The 15,174-nt window shown below is 45.3% G+C and overlaps 3 protein-coding genes across 3 annotated transcripts; 1 reads left to right on the top strand and 2 right to left on the bottom strand.

Annotated features, from left to right (window-relative positions):
• Positions 1-126: 126 nt before the first annotated feature.
• On the bottom strand, positions 127-8,672 carry CCR75_001862 (uncharacterized protein). Its single transcript, XM_067959963.1, has 5 exons — positions 7,467-8,672; positions 7,171-7,397; positions 6,166-7,106; positions 2,707-6,092; positions 127-2,635 (listed from the first exon to the last, which is right to left on the bottom strand). The coding sequence occupies exons 1-5, from the start codon at positions 8,558-8,560 to the stop codon at positions 2,608-2,610; spliced, it is 5,676 nt and encodes a 1,891-aa protein (XP_067820086.1). The 5' UTR covers positions 8,561-8,672; the 3' UTR covers positions 127-2,607.
• CCR75_001863 (uncharacterized protein) lies at positions 137-2,158 on the top strand (the record flags this gene model as incomplete). Its single annotated transcript, XM_067959964.1, has 1 exon — positions 137-2,158. The coding sequence occupies one exon, from the start codon at positions 137-139 to the stop codon at positions 2,156-2,158; it is 2,022 nt and encodes a 673-aa protein (XP_067820087.1).
• An 89-nt stretch (positions 8,673-8,761) lies between the features above and the next one.
• On the bottom strand, positions 8,762-9,668 carry CCR75_001864 (uncharacterized protein; the record flags this gene model as incomplete). Its single annotated transcript, XM_067959965.1, has 4 exons — positions 8,762-9,006; positions 9,079-9,358; positions 9,425-9,472; positions 9,528-9,668. 3 exons carry the CDS (start codon positions 9,666-9,668, stop codon positions 9,296-9,298), a joined length of 252 nt encoding a protein of 83 aa, XP_067820084.1. The 3' UTR covers positions 8,762-9,006; positions 9,079-9,295.
• Between the last annotated feature and the right edge of the window lie 5,506 nt (positions 9,669-15,174).

The following is a 15,174-nucleotide window of genomic DNA, read 5'->3' as shown; positions in this document are numbered from 1 at the left end:
GCAACATCAACGGAAACAGCTTCAGACACAGCGCACTAATCGAACATAAATGAATTATATTGTACACATCTTCAAAACACCAAATATAAAATGTCGAACCACTGGTAATCCTTCCAACATTCGCGCATCAGTAACAATGACCGAATCGTTGTCGTCGTCCTCCGACGAGTTGATGCTCGGCATCTTAAATGAAGAAAATCCGACAGTTTCAGCAGCCCTTGTTTCGGCGCTAAGCCACGACTTAGTTCTCATCCGCTTCATTGGATTCGTTACGCGCGCGCCGTCATCGACTGCGGAAGCGCCAGACGGACCAGACGCTAATAAACTTGCAACTTCAGCAGATTTTTCGGCTCGCCAGGAATACGAGACACAAGATCCTGTGACTCCGGAGCTTTTGACGTCGTATCGCGCGACCATGATGCTTACGAACGACGATACGGCGGATGCGCTGCTAACATTCCTTGGGGACAAGAGCAAACTGCTGACACGCTGTCTATTTCAAGTATTTCACAGGGACTCTAAAGGAAGTCTTCGTCATGCCTGCCGAGTTATCGATCGCCTCCTTCGATCTTACTTGGATGACGTGTACGATGTACTGGGTAAGGATGCTAGAACCGTGCAGAGGTACATGGGCGCTTTACTACCTTACTTAGGTCACGCGCCCGTGGCTGAGTTATTTCTAACACTTGTGTGCAAGCCGCATAGTGCTGCACTCAGGCAGCTTTATATTTCAACGCCGCCTAAGAAGTGGGCTTTCTTCCGAGCTTTAGCAGAGTGGAAGGTGCTGCTTGTGCTAGCAAAGCACGTTTGCAATAATGAGTATGGAGAGACTCACAGCATTGGTGCTGCTGATGTCTTTGTCGAATTACTAGACCGCCTTGCAGCAGACGAAAATGGTCAGCTGCTACTGCTGCCCACTAGCTACTGTCCCGAGTTGCTTGAGGGGCTCATTCAAGCTGCGGTAGAACCCGAAGTCCATACAAGCGTTAGGACTGTTGGACAGCGGACTGCTGCGATGAAATGTGTCTTCCAATTGTTGCAGAAAAGCACACTTGAGAAAGTGCAGGGCCCGCCCACAAGTCCGTACCAATCGTTTGGTGCGACGATTGTGAATTTGGTACCTAATCAATTAAGCCCGCTGCGTAAAAAAATCTACGAAATAGTCGAGCGGCATCTCGGGGAAATTTTAGAGTACCTAATTCAGAGATACGTAAGCCAGCAAAACATTAAGATGCCCAACAAAGATTCTGGAAAGCCGCTGCCAGACACCGCGATTCGTCACACCGCCTATGTAGTGAAGGTTCCTTTTACGGAATTGCGACTGACGCTGGTTGAGGCTCTTGTGGAAATAATGGCGCACAATCCGGGTCTGATGAGTGAACACTTTGATGTTAATGTATGGCGTGTGCTAGTTACATGGTTCTTTGAGTATTCACACAACAATTTGTATCATGCAGCTTTCTTTCAGCTTGTGTTCATTGCACTGCGCACGGACAATCAGCAGGCGCTGAAGGTGCTTGTAAAAAAGCTGAAAGTGGTTACGCTATTGGTAGAACATTACCATGCCGATGGAATTTGTACTAGTAACAAGGGCTATATCTTACAAATTTGCAATGCAATTCGTCTGCAGGCTGCATCACAATCACCTGATGCATTTTTGCGCAATTTCTTGCAATCGCACACGTCATGGCGAAAATTTGAGCAGGAATTGCGAGAGCAAACTAGTCGGCTATGTGTTGCTGGTCTAGGCTTTACGGTTCCCCGGGCCGTTCGGCCTGGTAATCGAAAAGACACATGGCAAATGCTGAACGAAGAGCGCGTAGGTATCGATCATGGATCAGAGTTTGCACGTTCTCTTGGTTTCGTCGACGACGTCGCATGGCCAGAAGATGACGCAGCTGATGGCATTAAAAAGCTTAAGAAAAAAAAAAAAAGTAAGCGGAACGTTCACTACAGTAATGGCATAAAAAATCGCGTATTGGATGAGGAGGATAGCATCGACAACATATTCACCTCTCAGCCGGACAACTCTGCCGAGTTAGCTTTGATTGCAGCTGAGAAAACCCAGCTTTCTACAAACGTATTATTAGCAAAGAAGCCTTGTTCGCCGAGTAAACTTAAGAAGAAGAAAAACAGAAAAAAACAGATCAAGAAATGAGAAGGCTTTGCTTCAACTGTGCTGGCATGCCAACCTTAGCTTTCTTTTTGTTAGTTGTATAGCTTTTCCAGAAGGCATTTCAATTTTGACCTCACTATTCTTCACTCTCACGCCGCTGTTTTTAATTATTAATGCCCTCGTTAGATGAATGATCAGTTACGCAAGCTTCGCGCATTATTAGGAAACTTGGATACCTCACCTCTGCACGTAAATATTTGAAATATACGTGTTCGCAATACTTTACGTGTGATGTAACCCACTTATTTCAGTCTTATTTCATCACGGCTTCTATCTACACTTCAAAACGCAACAGATTTGCCTTGGATGCAAATATAGTCATTGATGACTTTTTCGCGACAACCGCATCGCTAACGTGCGACTAGTCCATGAATGAAAAGTTGTAAAATGCAATAGGAGTCATGAAATAGCTGTTTTTTATCTCTCTTCGATTAAATTTTCGGAGAAAATTCTGCCTCCCTGTTTGAGCATTTATAATAATTAAGCCAAAAGTCGTACAGAAAAAAGTCTGTAAATCGCTGTATACGTACCACGGATTAATGCAATTGTCATCTGATCCATCATCTTCGTCCCACGTGATTCGAAGAGACTCCCATGGCAACAGACCATGACAATTAAATGGTAACGACCCAGCCGTCACGCCATTGTAGTAATCCCCTGGTTGTCCCTGAGCATTGCGAAATAGCATTCGAAAATTTTCTCCGCAACGCCAACGCCTATTCACTGCCCACGAATATCGACTGATATCAACAACATACTCTGGCAATCGATTTTCGAGACGCAAAACTGTTTCAATTATTCGGGTTGGTAGCTCCGAAGATATCGAGGCTTCGTGATCAGACTCGTCGAGCTTAAAACCACTCTCGGTATCCAAGGAAAATTTGTCCGTATCAATTGATGACGACTCGCTTGAAGCATCTTCGCATGCATGAATCTCTCTGCTCCACTTTTTCATGTGTCCATCCGCGACGTATAAAAGATTATGAGCCAATGGAGGTAACGTTGGAAAGCGGCCTTCGCAAAAAAGCTGACAATTGTCTCGCATGAGTCGTAAGTCAGCCATAAATTCTACTGAATTTTTGTATACCAAATTGCTTGCTTTTGCAGTGATCGTTCCAAGGTCCATCGGATGCAAGACAATTTCTTTGTACTGCGGAAACTCACGATCTGATACAGGCTCCAGAAATGGACCAGCATCGGTAAGCATTTTGAGCTTAGCCAGAATTCGCAAAAACACTCTCGCAAGTCTTTGTTCCCGAGATGGCAGTGGGCAAAATAGAGTTCCTGATTCACGAATACACTCATGTTGTGCCATGTTTGAAATCGGTTTTAAGACAGCCAGTGCGTAAGGGTCGCCTCCACCATGATGATACGAAATCTTCTTCACCGTGCAAATAAGTGTTGCATTACGAGCAGGCAAGTCGCTTTTTTGCGTAAAGCGCCTTCTCTTCGACTTCTCGTCTTCTTTTAATGCTGCAGCATGACCATTTCCAAAGTAAAGAACTGTCTTTCCAACCTCAGGTATGAAATTATGGGTTTCCTTGGGTCGCAATTTGAGCCATTCTTGTCGATCAAGGCAAATGTGCAAATCCATGAAAGCTTCCACATTGATAAGTTCTTCGAGCAGCAAGTGTAGCAGGAAAACAAGCTGAGCGTATGTGCAAGAACCTTTTAGCGCAAGGCGCCATTCGTGTCGTTTCCGTCGCCACGAAGGTCGTATTGTCTCCATCCCTAACTTTGACGTCGATACTGCGGCATTTTCCAATTCAGCAAACAAGTCAAGCTGCTCTTTGAACAATGTGGCCTCTTGAACACGAGTATTCCAAGTCTGGGCACCTTCCCAGGATGCTGATAGAGTATTTGTGTTCTCTAAATGTTTCTTCAGGCAGAGCAGCATATCGCGAGCGATACTGTGTGACTCAATGACCCTATCTGCATCCGTAATCGTCATGATCTCACTCGCAATAGCACCTCCTGGAAGAGGAAAAGTTTGTAGCTCGATATTTGCCTTATTGGTCCAAGCAATGCCCGCCAGAGTATCACTGGCTTGGCTTTCTTCATCCTCTGAGCCACTAAGCAGTACATCTTTAACTGCATTTAATTTTGTAAGCAAGTCCAACTCCCGAATTCCTTTTGGATTCAGCCATTCCAGAATTGCTACGATATGGGCTTTTGTGCTGCAAATAATGACGTTTCCACAGTCTCGACGCTCGATGAACAATCGAGGCTTCGCATCATGCTTAAACATGTAATAGGAGTTATGGAATCGGTCTTTACCTAAGGGAGACACTCGAATTACAAGCGACTTTAACTTGCTCGCCATTTCCTGTGCCTGTTTTTTTTTTTCTTGCTCCAATCTTTTCTCATCTTCCATTTTTTCTGCCTGTAGGTCTTCAAAAAACTTGGCAATAAATTCGTGACGCCTCTTTATTCCTTCAGAGAAAACGTTGTGTGAATTGGGATGAATACCCTGATTTGCACAATCCATTCTAAATGCATTGTCTCTTTCGCGACGCATTCGATCAGAGTGCTTTCTCCGCGAATCTAAATCAGCAGCAAGCATTCTGTAATTTTTTAAAATAAGCATCTCTTGGTCAACTTGAGATGCCATGTACGTCCTGATGCTTGACAAAGTTAAGAATTCCGAGCATATCCACGAGAGAGCGCCAATTTTGTACGCAGTTGGAAGCTCGAAAAATTCCGAGCAGTATAATCCATAAACGACATCGGAATATTGAAATGATTGAACATCATAAACGGAAAGATTTTGAAGAGTTTCTTTAACTTTTCTACAAGCTTCAATCCGACTCTCGTTAGCTCGAATCCTACCCACAACAAATCGGTCGTAGTCTTGCTCAAATACATCAGATAACGCTAAAGCAGCTCGGCCTACCTCTGAATCCTCGCCATTGTACAGTAAAGCATTATCCCATACCAAACGAACATCCTTAGCAAACAATTCCCATCCACCAGGTACCTCATAATCTCCTAAAACAATTTTTTGTTTGATTGTGCCCAGGTCCATTGGATTCTTTACTAGTTGTGTGTAATCTTCCAAGCCTTTTGACGACGTGTCAACAGGGAAATTAAAGGGGGCTGAATTATTTTGCATATACAAAGTTTGCCGGACAATCTCGCAACCTACTAATGAATCCACTTGACCGATTGAAGTGTCGATTCCTAGATCCTTCGACATCAACTGACGCAGAATTTCTTGCCACGTGACTGCATTAAGCATATCTGAATGGGCACGCTCGCAAATCCCATATGTTCTTTCGCTGTTCAGAAACAAATCAGATACCTTGATGTTACCTTCTACAACGAGGTCATCTAGCTGAGACATAAATGACTTTTCCGAAAGAATGACTCGTAAAAATGCTAGAAATATCCGAGTTAATCCAATGTGAGTTCCTTTGTCACAACGTGCTGTAATACACTCCGCGAGGGCTTCCAGCGATATTGATTCAAGCCCAACAAAGTCCTTGAAAGTGCAGATAGTTTGCCAAGCCATAACGAGCTCGCCTAGCAAAGGGCCTTGGACACCTTTCAAAGTTGAACAATCCAACGGAAAGATATTACTATTAATTGCATCTCTCTCCAAAAGTTGTAAGTCATCAACGGGATACTTCTGCTCCTCCTCTTTTTGCTTCCGCTCTTCTTCGCGCTCGTCTTTAAGTCTCTGCCTCTCATTTTCGACACGTTGTTTTTTCTCAAGGCGCTCATTTTCTCGTTTTGCGCGGCGCGCTTCCCGCTGAGCCATCTCCTTCTGATGCCTTTTCTCGCGTAGTGTATAATTTTCGTGCAAACGATGCAGCTGTTTAAAAAACATCGACTCGAGATAATATTCCTTATCAGGGAACAGATTAATTATCTGTGATTTTATAAAAGGGTAATTTTTCACAAGAAACCACGCAGACTGCAACATCAAGCAGCATCGATGTTAGGTGCTACTACTATCACATTTAATAATTACGACACAACAATCGTACCACCCGATACCTTCCTAAAAGGGAAAGCTCAATAATTTGCTGAAGCGTAGCCCGATAGGAAACTTTCTTATTGATGGGCAACCAAGCTTTTAGGACATAAGCCACAAGGTAGCTGGCCTCAAATAAATACCGGACGTGCTTAAAAGTTTGGCGATAAGATGGGTGTGGCAAAAGTCCTGATAATGGTCCTGCAATTTTGTACCAAGCATGCGGTGTGATGACCCACAACGTAGGATCTCCGTCCGCGTAATCAAGGCACCAATCCGTGATTTCAGGTAGCCAAACTCGTGCCCGAGCGTAGTGTGAAGGATGGCGGAATCCGCATTCCAGCAAGTTGAGCTCGTCAAGACTGCCCTCCTCATTGACTTCAACAGCTTGGTCAGTCCGCATCAACTCAACCACAGCTGAAGGCAATCCAACGTTTCGCGAATCAACGCGGATACTCGGTCTTCTTCGTTCTTTACCCGTAACAATTCGTGGAAAATCTGTAGATTGTTGAGATAAATAGTCATTTCTAATAGCTGCGGGACTTGTTGGCGCAACAGTCCCTCCACTTTCTGCATCACTACCTCGGGAAGAGAAAGATCTGCATGAGTCTATATCATTAGCGCTATCATTTTCGGTTGAGCTACTAGAGGCGGACGAGAGAATTTCACTATTGCCTGAATCAACTCCTGAACCTTTTTTGCCAGAATTAACAGCTTTATCATCCGAGATGAAATCACTGCCTTCACCGTCAGAGTTCAACTGTCCATCAACTTGAGACATGTGACGTTGAAAAGGCGAGAGAAGAGTCTGATAAACACAGGATCGCTCAAAAATGTCAGGGCCAGCTAAGTGCAAGGTCGCGTCTTCCTCGTCTTCAAGTTCGCCATCGCCTTGATAAATGTCCTCGTCTACAGCTTTTGAACGCTTATTACATTTTTTACCGCTTCCAGCCACTACAGCATAGCACAATCAATAGTGTCAAAATGCATCAGATTACAATGAACAAATGTAAACCACCTTTCGGTCGCGCTCGCGCCTTTGAAGAAGATTTTGCAGGAGTGAAAGAAGAAGAGTCTGCACGCGGCCGCTTTTTCGACCGTGATGGAAATGCCGGGGACGCAAGTATCGGCTTTATCGGGAGAGGACGCTCCGCTAGTGGCAAATGTTCAACGACTGTTCCAAACCCCATTATTTTCAAGCGCTGCTCTTTTGGACAGTCTAAAATCTCTAGACTTATGGCTTTTCTACAGTAATGCACATTACACAATATTAGTTACATACTACTTTACTTTAGCTGCCGTATGATGACTTACCCGTTCTCATCGCAAAAGTAGAACATGTCCAAAAGACGAAGAATCTCACCGTCGTGAGCGAATGAATCATTAAAATGCTGTGAAATATTAGCCTCGATCGTTTCATCGGGGTGATTGCCAGCAATAGCAGGATCTACAAATGACAACTCTTTTGCACCACGAATTTCGCCAGCAAGCAAAGTAAAATCCGCAGAAATTGGCTTGGAAAGTCCAGGGAAACGCGAACCATTCATTTGAGGTGCCGAAGCTGCACTTCCACTCGCATGTGCGCATGGACCACGAGTTTCAAACATGCTTTTCTTTGCGGATCTTGAATTTGTGACGGGTTTTGATAATCTCGACAGGTTTATTGCTATTCGCGGCCCATTTTCTGTCGTAGCATTTGAATCTTCTGCTTGCAAGTGAAGACTTTGGCTAATGTCAGCGGTTGGCCTTGACCCCACTGCGCAATCATTATTCGCAACAAACCCTGGAGGAAGCTTTAAAGTCACTTTCAGCGAGGAGGAAGCACCATCTGCCGATGTAACTTTTTGCTTAGGTGGCTTCGCTTCTGTTGCTCCCACTCCAGCAGCTTTATAGTCAATTTTATCGGCTGGAGGTGGTGGAGGTGGTGGAGGCGTAAAAGACTTCTCTGTATCTGACATGAGTGACGAGCTTGAGCTAGAGCTGTCACTGAAGGAATTACAACTAGACGAGAAAGTAGATAGCGCTGGAGGCGGCGGTGGGGGTAAACGAAGCGGTAGAAGACTCGGCGGCACAGCTACTAGCGTTTTCTTTTCAACTACCTTCGCGTTATTTGAAGGTCGATGAGATACCGCAAGCCTTGCCTTTTTCTTGCTCATTTTCTTCCGTCGTTCGTTCATGTCTGTGGCACCCTTGTCGTCCAAACGCATCTGCCCTTGAGAGCGCTTTATCTTTTTCACAGAGGCTCGTGGTGGGTCTGAGTCTGCCTCCGAGTTAGAGGATGAGGAGGAGATTGCCAAGGAGCTTGAAGATGAGGACAAATTTTCCGAGTCCGACGACAGACTTGACGAGCTGCTAGAATCCATGTATTTAGCACTCATCCCTGCCGACATGATGTCTGCTATCGCCATCTTAAGATTCTTCGATATTCTTTTGTCTCGAGTCGCAACTTGATCGCTCGACTAACTTTGGTAAGAATACACGCGTCGCGCAACGCGTAGTCCGGTTCAGAGCTCGCTAAGTGCGCGTGCAGCCACGAAATCTTCAAGCAGAATGATGGTCATAATCGGATCAGACAGGGTTAGACAGGTAATACGACGTTTTGTAGATCAGTTTCCTTCTCTCGGCAAAACTGAGAATAATCTCGAGTTCCTTTTATAATTGATTAATTGATTAACTTAAAATTACTTTCGACAAATTAAAGCTCAGTACGCATGGGGCTGACGCCACAGATGCTGCCAGATGTCAAACGCGTTGGGGAACATACTGATCCTGTCTCGCTACAATTCTCGCGCGCACGCTCGAGAATGTGGCGCTTTATGTCGAGAAATGAATCAATTATCTCGTCTAGAACGAGCTATAATAGGCAAGACATTCAGGTCAGGACGCAAATTATACCAGACGTCAAATGCTTTTTAACTGTTCGAACCAGCGGGCAACTGTGCAGAATAGACATAATGTAATTTCCGAGATCTCGCTGCCGCTTGTCTACAAAATCCGCTGCCAGGGATGAGCCGATATACTTTTTGCTTGGCAGAAATCGGAACATTGGTGCCCACGTTGGATACTTTTCACGCAGCTTTCCCATACACGCATCGTCAGTGTTTCTTTTTTTGACATGTTATTTTTAAGGTAAAGCAGAAAGCTTATTTGAATACCAAAATGTCGATAGCGCAGAATTCGCGATAGCGGCGGACGATGTCCCAGATCTGCGAAATAGATCCTTAACAAAAAATAGTCTGCACTACACAAAGAACAAGAAACAGCGAGCGTACCTCAGGGGATGAATTATGCTCGAACCACGAACAGCGCAGAATATATTCCTAAAGAACACGCGAAAAGTGAATTTTTATCCACACATACAATGCATATCCCTACCGTATAAAATTTGCCGCTGTCAAGGTCAAGCGACTCCTGGCTCCCGATAACTTCCACACTAAAATCACCTTGGAGGCTCTCACCGCTGCTTAAACGCTGCAGCGGCTGAAGCTGGGGAAACGACGTTTCTACACTCTGCATTTTATCTGGGATAATTTGTAGAGTATTAAAATAAATGTCAGATTTTAATCTGGCTATGCTACAATACGTAAAGTTATTTTGTAACCGTCTATTTCTTTCGCAACTTTCCATATATCAATTGAGATAATTATTATCATTATTATACGTCATAATTAACATCTCTGCCATTGAATGCTTTGCAATACCTAAAGCGCAACCTTCTTTAATTATATTGTGATGTTGCAACGATTGAAAGAAGGAAGGCCGATGTAGTTTCACGTTGCATTAAAATTATTTTTTAAGAGACGAAACATGTAAATTTTTCCCTAAACGAGAAATAATATCGAATTATAGAATTATAACTATTTGATAATTTAATTTGCATTTCCAATATTACCGTTTCGGTAATATCGTCACTTGTTGTTGATGTGGTTAATGAAGGCTGATTGATTGATTTAAATTTAAACAAACCCCGCCAATCGCTGCTAGACGCACGAATGCGAGGTGCGCAAGGAGTCGCTATATATATATATATGTTAAAGTCAGTAGATAAGAATATCGTGACGTATGAACCTAAATATGTTAATACAGTTTTACTTTTTCCTGTCCTAAGCCTTCTTAGTATCTGCGGGCACGTCGTAATGCGGCCACGCTCTACTTAGACACACACCCTAGCCCAGCGAGGAAGCAGTTAAACCAGCTTCTCTTGCGTGTCGTGAGATAGTTGTGGTGGGCGCCTTAGCGACCTCACCCAACGCACTAAGTACTCTAGTAAAGTGTCGTCACGGGAACGGTAATCCGGCTCCTCGTGCGCACTTACTAAGTAGAAAGTAGTTTTTAGACTGATTTATATTTAATCACATTAAATATAAATACCTATTTTTACCAATCAAATATGTCACCTCTGTAGAAAACACTAATATGTATTGCGAGCGTATCTTTCTAGATATCTCGCGTGACGAATGACGCTAGGCGTCATCCTTCCTAGTGTGAATGCACCTATGTGCATCACATACCCAAGGGTTGGTCACAATGTGAACTACATCCGAGTTATGATTTACTTACATTATTTAAGTAATTGACCATCCCCTTAAGTACACCAAGTGTACTTAACGAGGTCTGTGTAACATTTGGGCAACTTTAGTCCGTTACACCATCCCCCCTTAAAGAAAAATTTACATTTTTAAATTCGTCAAAGAGGAAGGAGGAAGGAGGAACTGCGAGCTGCTTAAGGCGCCGATGCTTCTCTCAATCACTCTAGCGACCTGTGTTTCCATACACGGCGCCAAAGATGCCACCTAAAAGAGGCCACGTTGGTGGGTCGTCTGCGAAGACGCCCACTCAACCTCAAACTATGCGCACGCGCCGCGTTAATTCGCCGGCCGCGTCTAATGCCTTAGTCCAAACGCCGAAAGCTACTGCTGCTGTCGCGTTAACAGGGCTAAAGGATCCATCCCACTTTAACAGTGAGGATGTTGATCCATCGCTCATTGTCAACTATAATGAGTCGACACCGTTGCCGTCACCTCATAATACTGATGCGGGCAACGAGCTCATGAGGAAGGTAATGGCGCATTATTGCCCATCCAAACTTCTCTCATGGCTCACAACATGGAAACAGCATCATTTACGAATGCTGTCTCGTCGTCTGCGCTGGATAGCGCAGCGACAGATAATGAGAGCGCTGCCCATAAAGGCGCTGAAGGATGATGGCGCATTATTGCCCATCCAAACTTCTCTCATGGCTCACAACATGGAGACAGCAGTAAGGCGTTGGGTATAACCACAACGCCTTATGCTCAGACCATCATAATGCTTCTGACATAGAGGATTCGGAGCCTAAAGCTCCGCCGACGACACGTGAACGTGCTCAGTCGGTGTCACAAGCCATTTGTTTTGAACGTGGCTATGTGACGGGTGGCATACCAAAGATGCCTCCTCCATCTAAATGGCCTCGTTTAAACGGGTCAAGAGCGTCGCTCCTAGAGCGCGCTCTTCTAGATGCGCATAAAACGCTTGGGCGTATTTTCCCGGTCCCGGTCGTGTTGCGTTCAAATGAAACGCCCGACCAATACAAGGCGGAATTCTTGCGCCGCATTCTGATGCGTTGAAGCAGCGGTCGCAACGAATTAATTTCCTTCGCTTGCGTGTGAACGAGATAATGGGCGGTACTGTACCCCCTGTTTCTTCTCACAACGCTACTTCTGCTAGTCCATTTGAGTCTAGCGAAGAGGCCTCAGCTGGTGCTCCTTTTCATAGGCAGCCACCAAGCCGGGCACATCTATACATAGGGTAGCGATCGGTTCCTAAGAGTCAAAATTCTTCGGGTAACCTTTTCATTGGACGAAAATCTGATACCTTTGCCCCACGGAGCGGTGGGCAAGCAACCTTTTAATAAGGAAGCGTTGATTCTCACCCGTATCACTCAGTGCAAGCGGCGCCCGATAGGAGTGGCGACGTCGCCCACGTATTCGCGGCTGTCTGACATTCGTCCGTTCAGTCACAGGCGTTAAGCGCTGCTGAACGACGTATTGTGTATCTCGAGGGTCAAGTCTCGCGACTGACCTCGGATCTTTTTAATGTCCGAGCGAAGGCTCGTCAGGATTATAAATGCCTGAAGACTCTTGGACCTCTTTGAGAGGATGATGCTGAGGGATCCGCGTTACTCGCGTGATGTCCCTCGCTCTCCAAATCCTGTTCGTGGTGGGAGGAATCGGTCCGATAGCTTTTCGCCTTCACCGCCCCCCTCACCCGAACGACGCTTGACTCACTGTCAGCGTCACCATCGGTCTTCTTAGACGGATGAGGATAAATGCTCTCATTTAGGTCTACATACCGTTTCAGACAACCCACGTAAAATACGGGGTGCGCCTTTATAGACGGAGGTAGGGTGAGCCTATAATTTAGGTCTCCAACCTCTTCGACCACCGTAAGGGCCCAATGAAACGCGGCAACAACTTCGTAGTACCTCCAGGCAGTAAGAAATTGCAATTTTAGGTAGGGTAGCAGTGCTTAATAGTACTTTTTCTCGTTGTGCTTGTCATGTCCGCTTGCCATTGTGTCACGGACTTTACGTGTGATGGCTAATCGCTCATCCACAAAGCGTTAAGCCTCGCTCACGCTTTTAGCATCAAACGCGCCTATGACACCGCTGAGATATCGGTCATAAGGCGTAGTTTTATCGACCACTGCTAAACTGGCAGGGTCACGAGGGCAAGTTTCTGTCTTTGAGATGATACCCTCATGGGTCATGGTCATATTGACGAAACACTGTCCCTCTTTCGCACCGAGCATAGTGAGGGGACCTCGCCCACTAAGACTCGGGCTGCTCAGAAACGAGACTGGCGTCCGAGGATGGTGCAGTCCGTTAATGTAAAGCGGTGTCTCACCCGTACTGGCGTGGACACTGTTATTTATAGCGAACTCCACAAAGGGCAATTGCTTGCTTATACCTTGCACCGGTTGGAGTTCGTTTCTCAAACTTAGGGCGAATCGCCAGACTTCGCGTCCAATGTCTTTGACATTGCGAATGAACGCGCTCCAGGCTTGCATGAGCGAGACTTTACCTCGCTTATTGTTGCCGCTATACCATCGATGCTTGAAAAAAAGCATCGATATAAAAATCTTCCTTAGCGCGAAAGTTCTTCGCGCTGGGATCAAGGCCATGAAGCTTTGTCGCAATAAATAAGGGACATTTATCGTGAGGAGTAGTCTTTCTAGACATTCTATTAATCAGCTGTTCGGGCAAAAGCCACGGCTCCTTTTCAGGAAGATGAGACATTTTACTGTCTTCACTCCCCTGAGTAGTACCCACTGAAGCAGGAGTACCACAAGAACTTTTCTTACGATGGCTTACGCCATCGTCATCACCACGCATAGAAATATGTGCGAACGACGGCACGGGAGACGGTACTGGCGCTGAGGAATCATCCTCATCGTCGGACAGTGGCGAATACTACCAGCACGTCTACTCGAATGAGCCCCCTCATTCGAAGGCTCATAGTCAGCCGCCTGACGATGACCAGGCGACTGTTTTTTTTCTCCCCGAGTCGGCCATTTCGTCCGACTCGCATTCGTAGTCGACCTCTAAAGAGGGGTCGTACTCACGTGGTGAATCACCACGTGCACTCGCAACACCAAGTGTTGTGCGAGTGGAAGACACTACGGTAGACGGAACGTCTACCGCAAGAGATAACAATGCGTCACCCGCGGCTGCACGAACCGCAGCCGAAGGTTCAACACTATCCTCACCCCGCATGAATTGTTCCTTCATGCGATGGAATTTAAAATGATGGATCTGACCAATCAAAATCATTTTAAAAATTAAGTGGTCATTTAGCGACCACTCCACCTAATGACATTCAGAGTGATTGTCGTTTAAGGGAGGGGTGATGTAACGGGGTGTATCGTTACATGAAATTAACAATAAAAGATTGTTAATTAATATTATCCAAAAGGTAGATAATATTTGGAGGAAATTACTTTAAATAGTAATTTCCTGAATTCTTATCCATAAATAGGTATAGACCATTATGTCTATTTATTCCGCAGACTAATCAGCTGTAGAAGTAATCAAAGAGAGTTACGAGATAAGATAGATAAGAATTCATTTACATGTTTAGTATTAGTTTATAGTTAAGACAACATTTACAAAGATAGATTAACAAGACACTTAACTATATTAATACAGTTTTCATTTTACACTCTTAAGCTAACTTGCCTTAAGAGAAGTCTTCCTTTATACGTACAGTGTACGTCACTTAACGAGAGGCACCACTCACATCTGAAGCAGTGTGAAGTGGACTTGTACTGAAACAGTACAAGTCGCAGTGCCCCGTTACACCATGTATGTAGGTGGGCACGTCGTAATGCGGCCACGCTCTACTTAAACACAACGGGGACTGTGTAACATTAGGGCAACTTTAGTCCGTTACACCATCCCCCCCTTTACGAACAAATTCAAATTTTTAAATTCGTCAAAGAGGAGAGAGGAACTGCGAGCAGCTTTTCGCGCCGCTAGCTCACTCAATCACTCTAGCGACCTGTGCTTCCATACACGGCGCCAAAGATGCCACCTAAAAGGGGCCACGTTGGTGGGTCGTCTGCAAAGACGCCCACTCAACCTCAAACTATGCGCACGCGCCGCGTTAATTCGCCGGCCGCGTCTAATGGCTTAGTCCAAACGCCGAAAGCTACTGCTGCTGTCGCGTTACAGGGCTAAAGGATCCATCTCACTTTAACAGTGAGGATGTTGATCCATCGCTCATTGTCGACTACAATGAGTCGACACCGTTGCCGTCACCTCATAATAATGATGCGAACAACGAGCTCATGAGGAAGGATGATGACGCATTATTGCCCCTCCAAACTTCTCATATGGCTCACAACATGGAGACAGCAGCATTTACAAATGCTGTCTCGTCGTCTGCGCGGGATAGCGCAGCGACAGATAATGAGAGCGCTGCCCATAAAGGCGCAGCCGCTTCTCCGTTGGGTATAACCACAACGCCTTATGCTCAGACCATAA

The sequence above is a fragment of the Bremia lactucae genome, assembly GCF_004359215.1.
Source record: "Bremia lactucae strain SF5 chromosome Unknown BlacSF5_NotPlaced_49_SHOA01000009.1_1371882bp, whole genome shotgun sequence".
Taxonomy (NCBI): domain Eukaryota; phylum Oomycota; class Peronosporomycetes; order Peronosporales; family Peronosporaceae; genus Bremia; species Bremia lactucae.
This window is presented reverse-complemented; position numbering and strand designations above follow the sequence as displayed.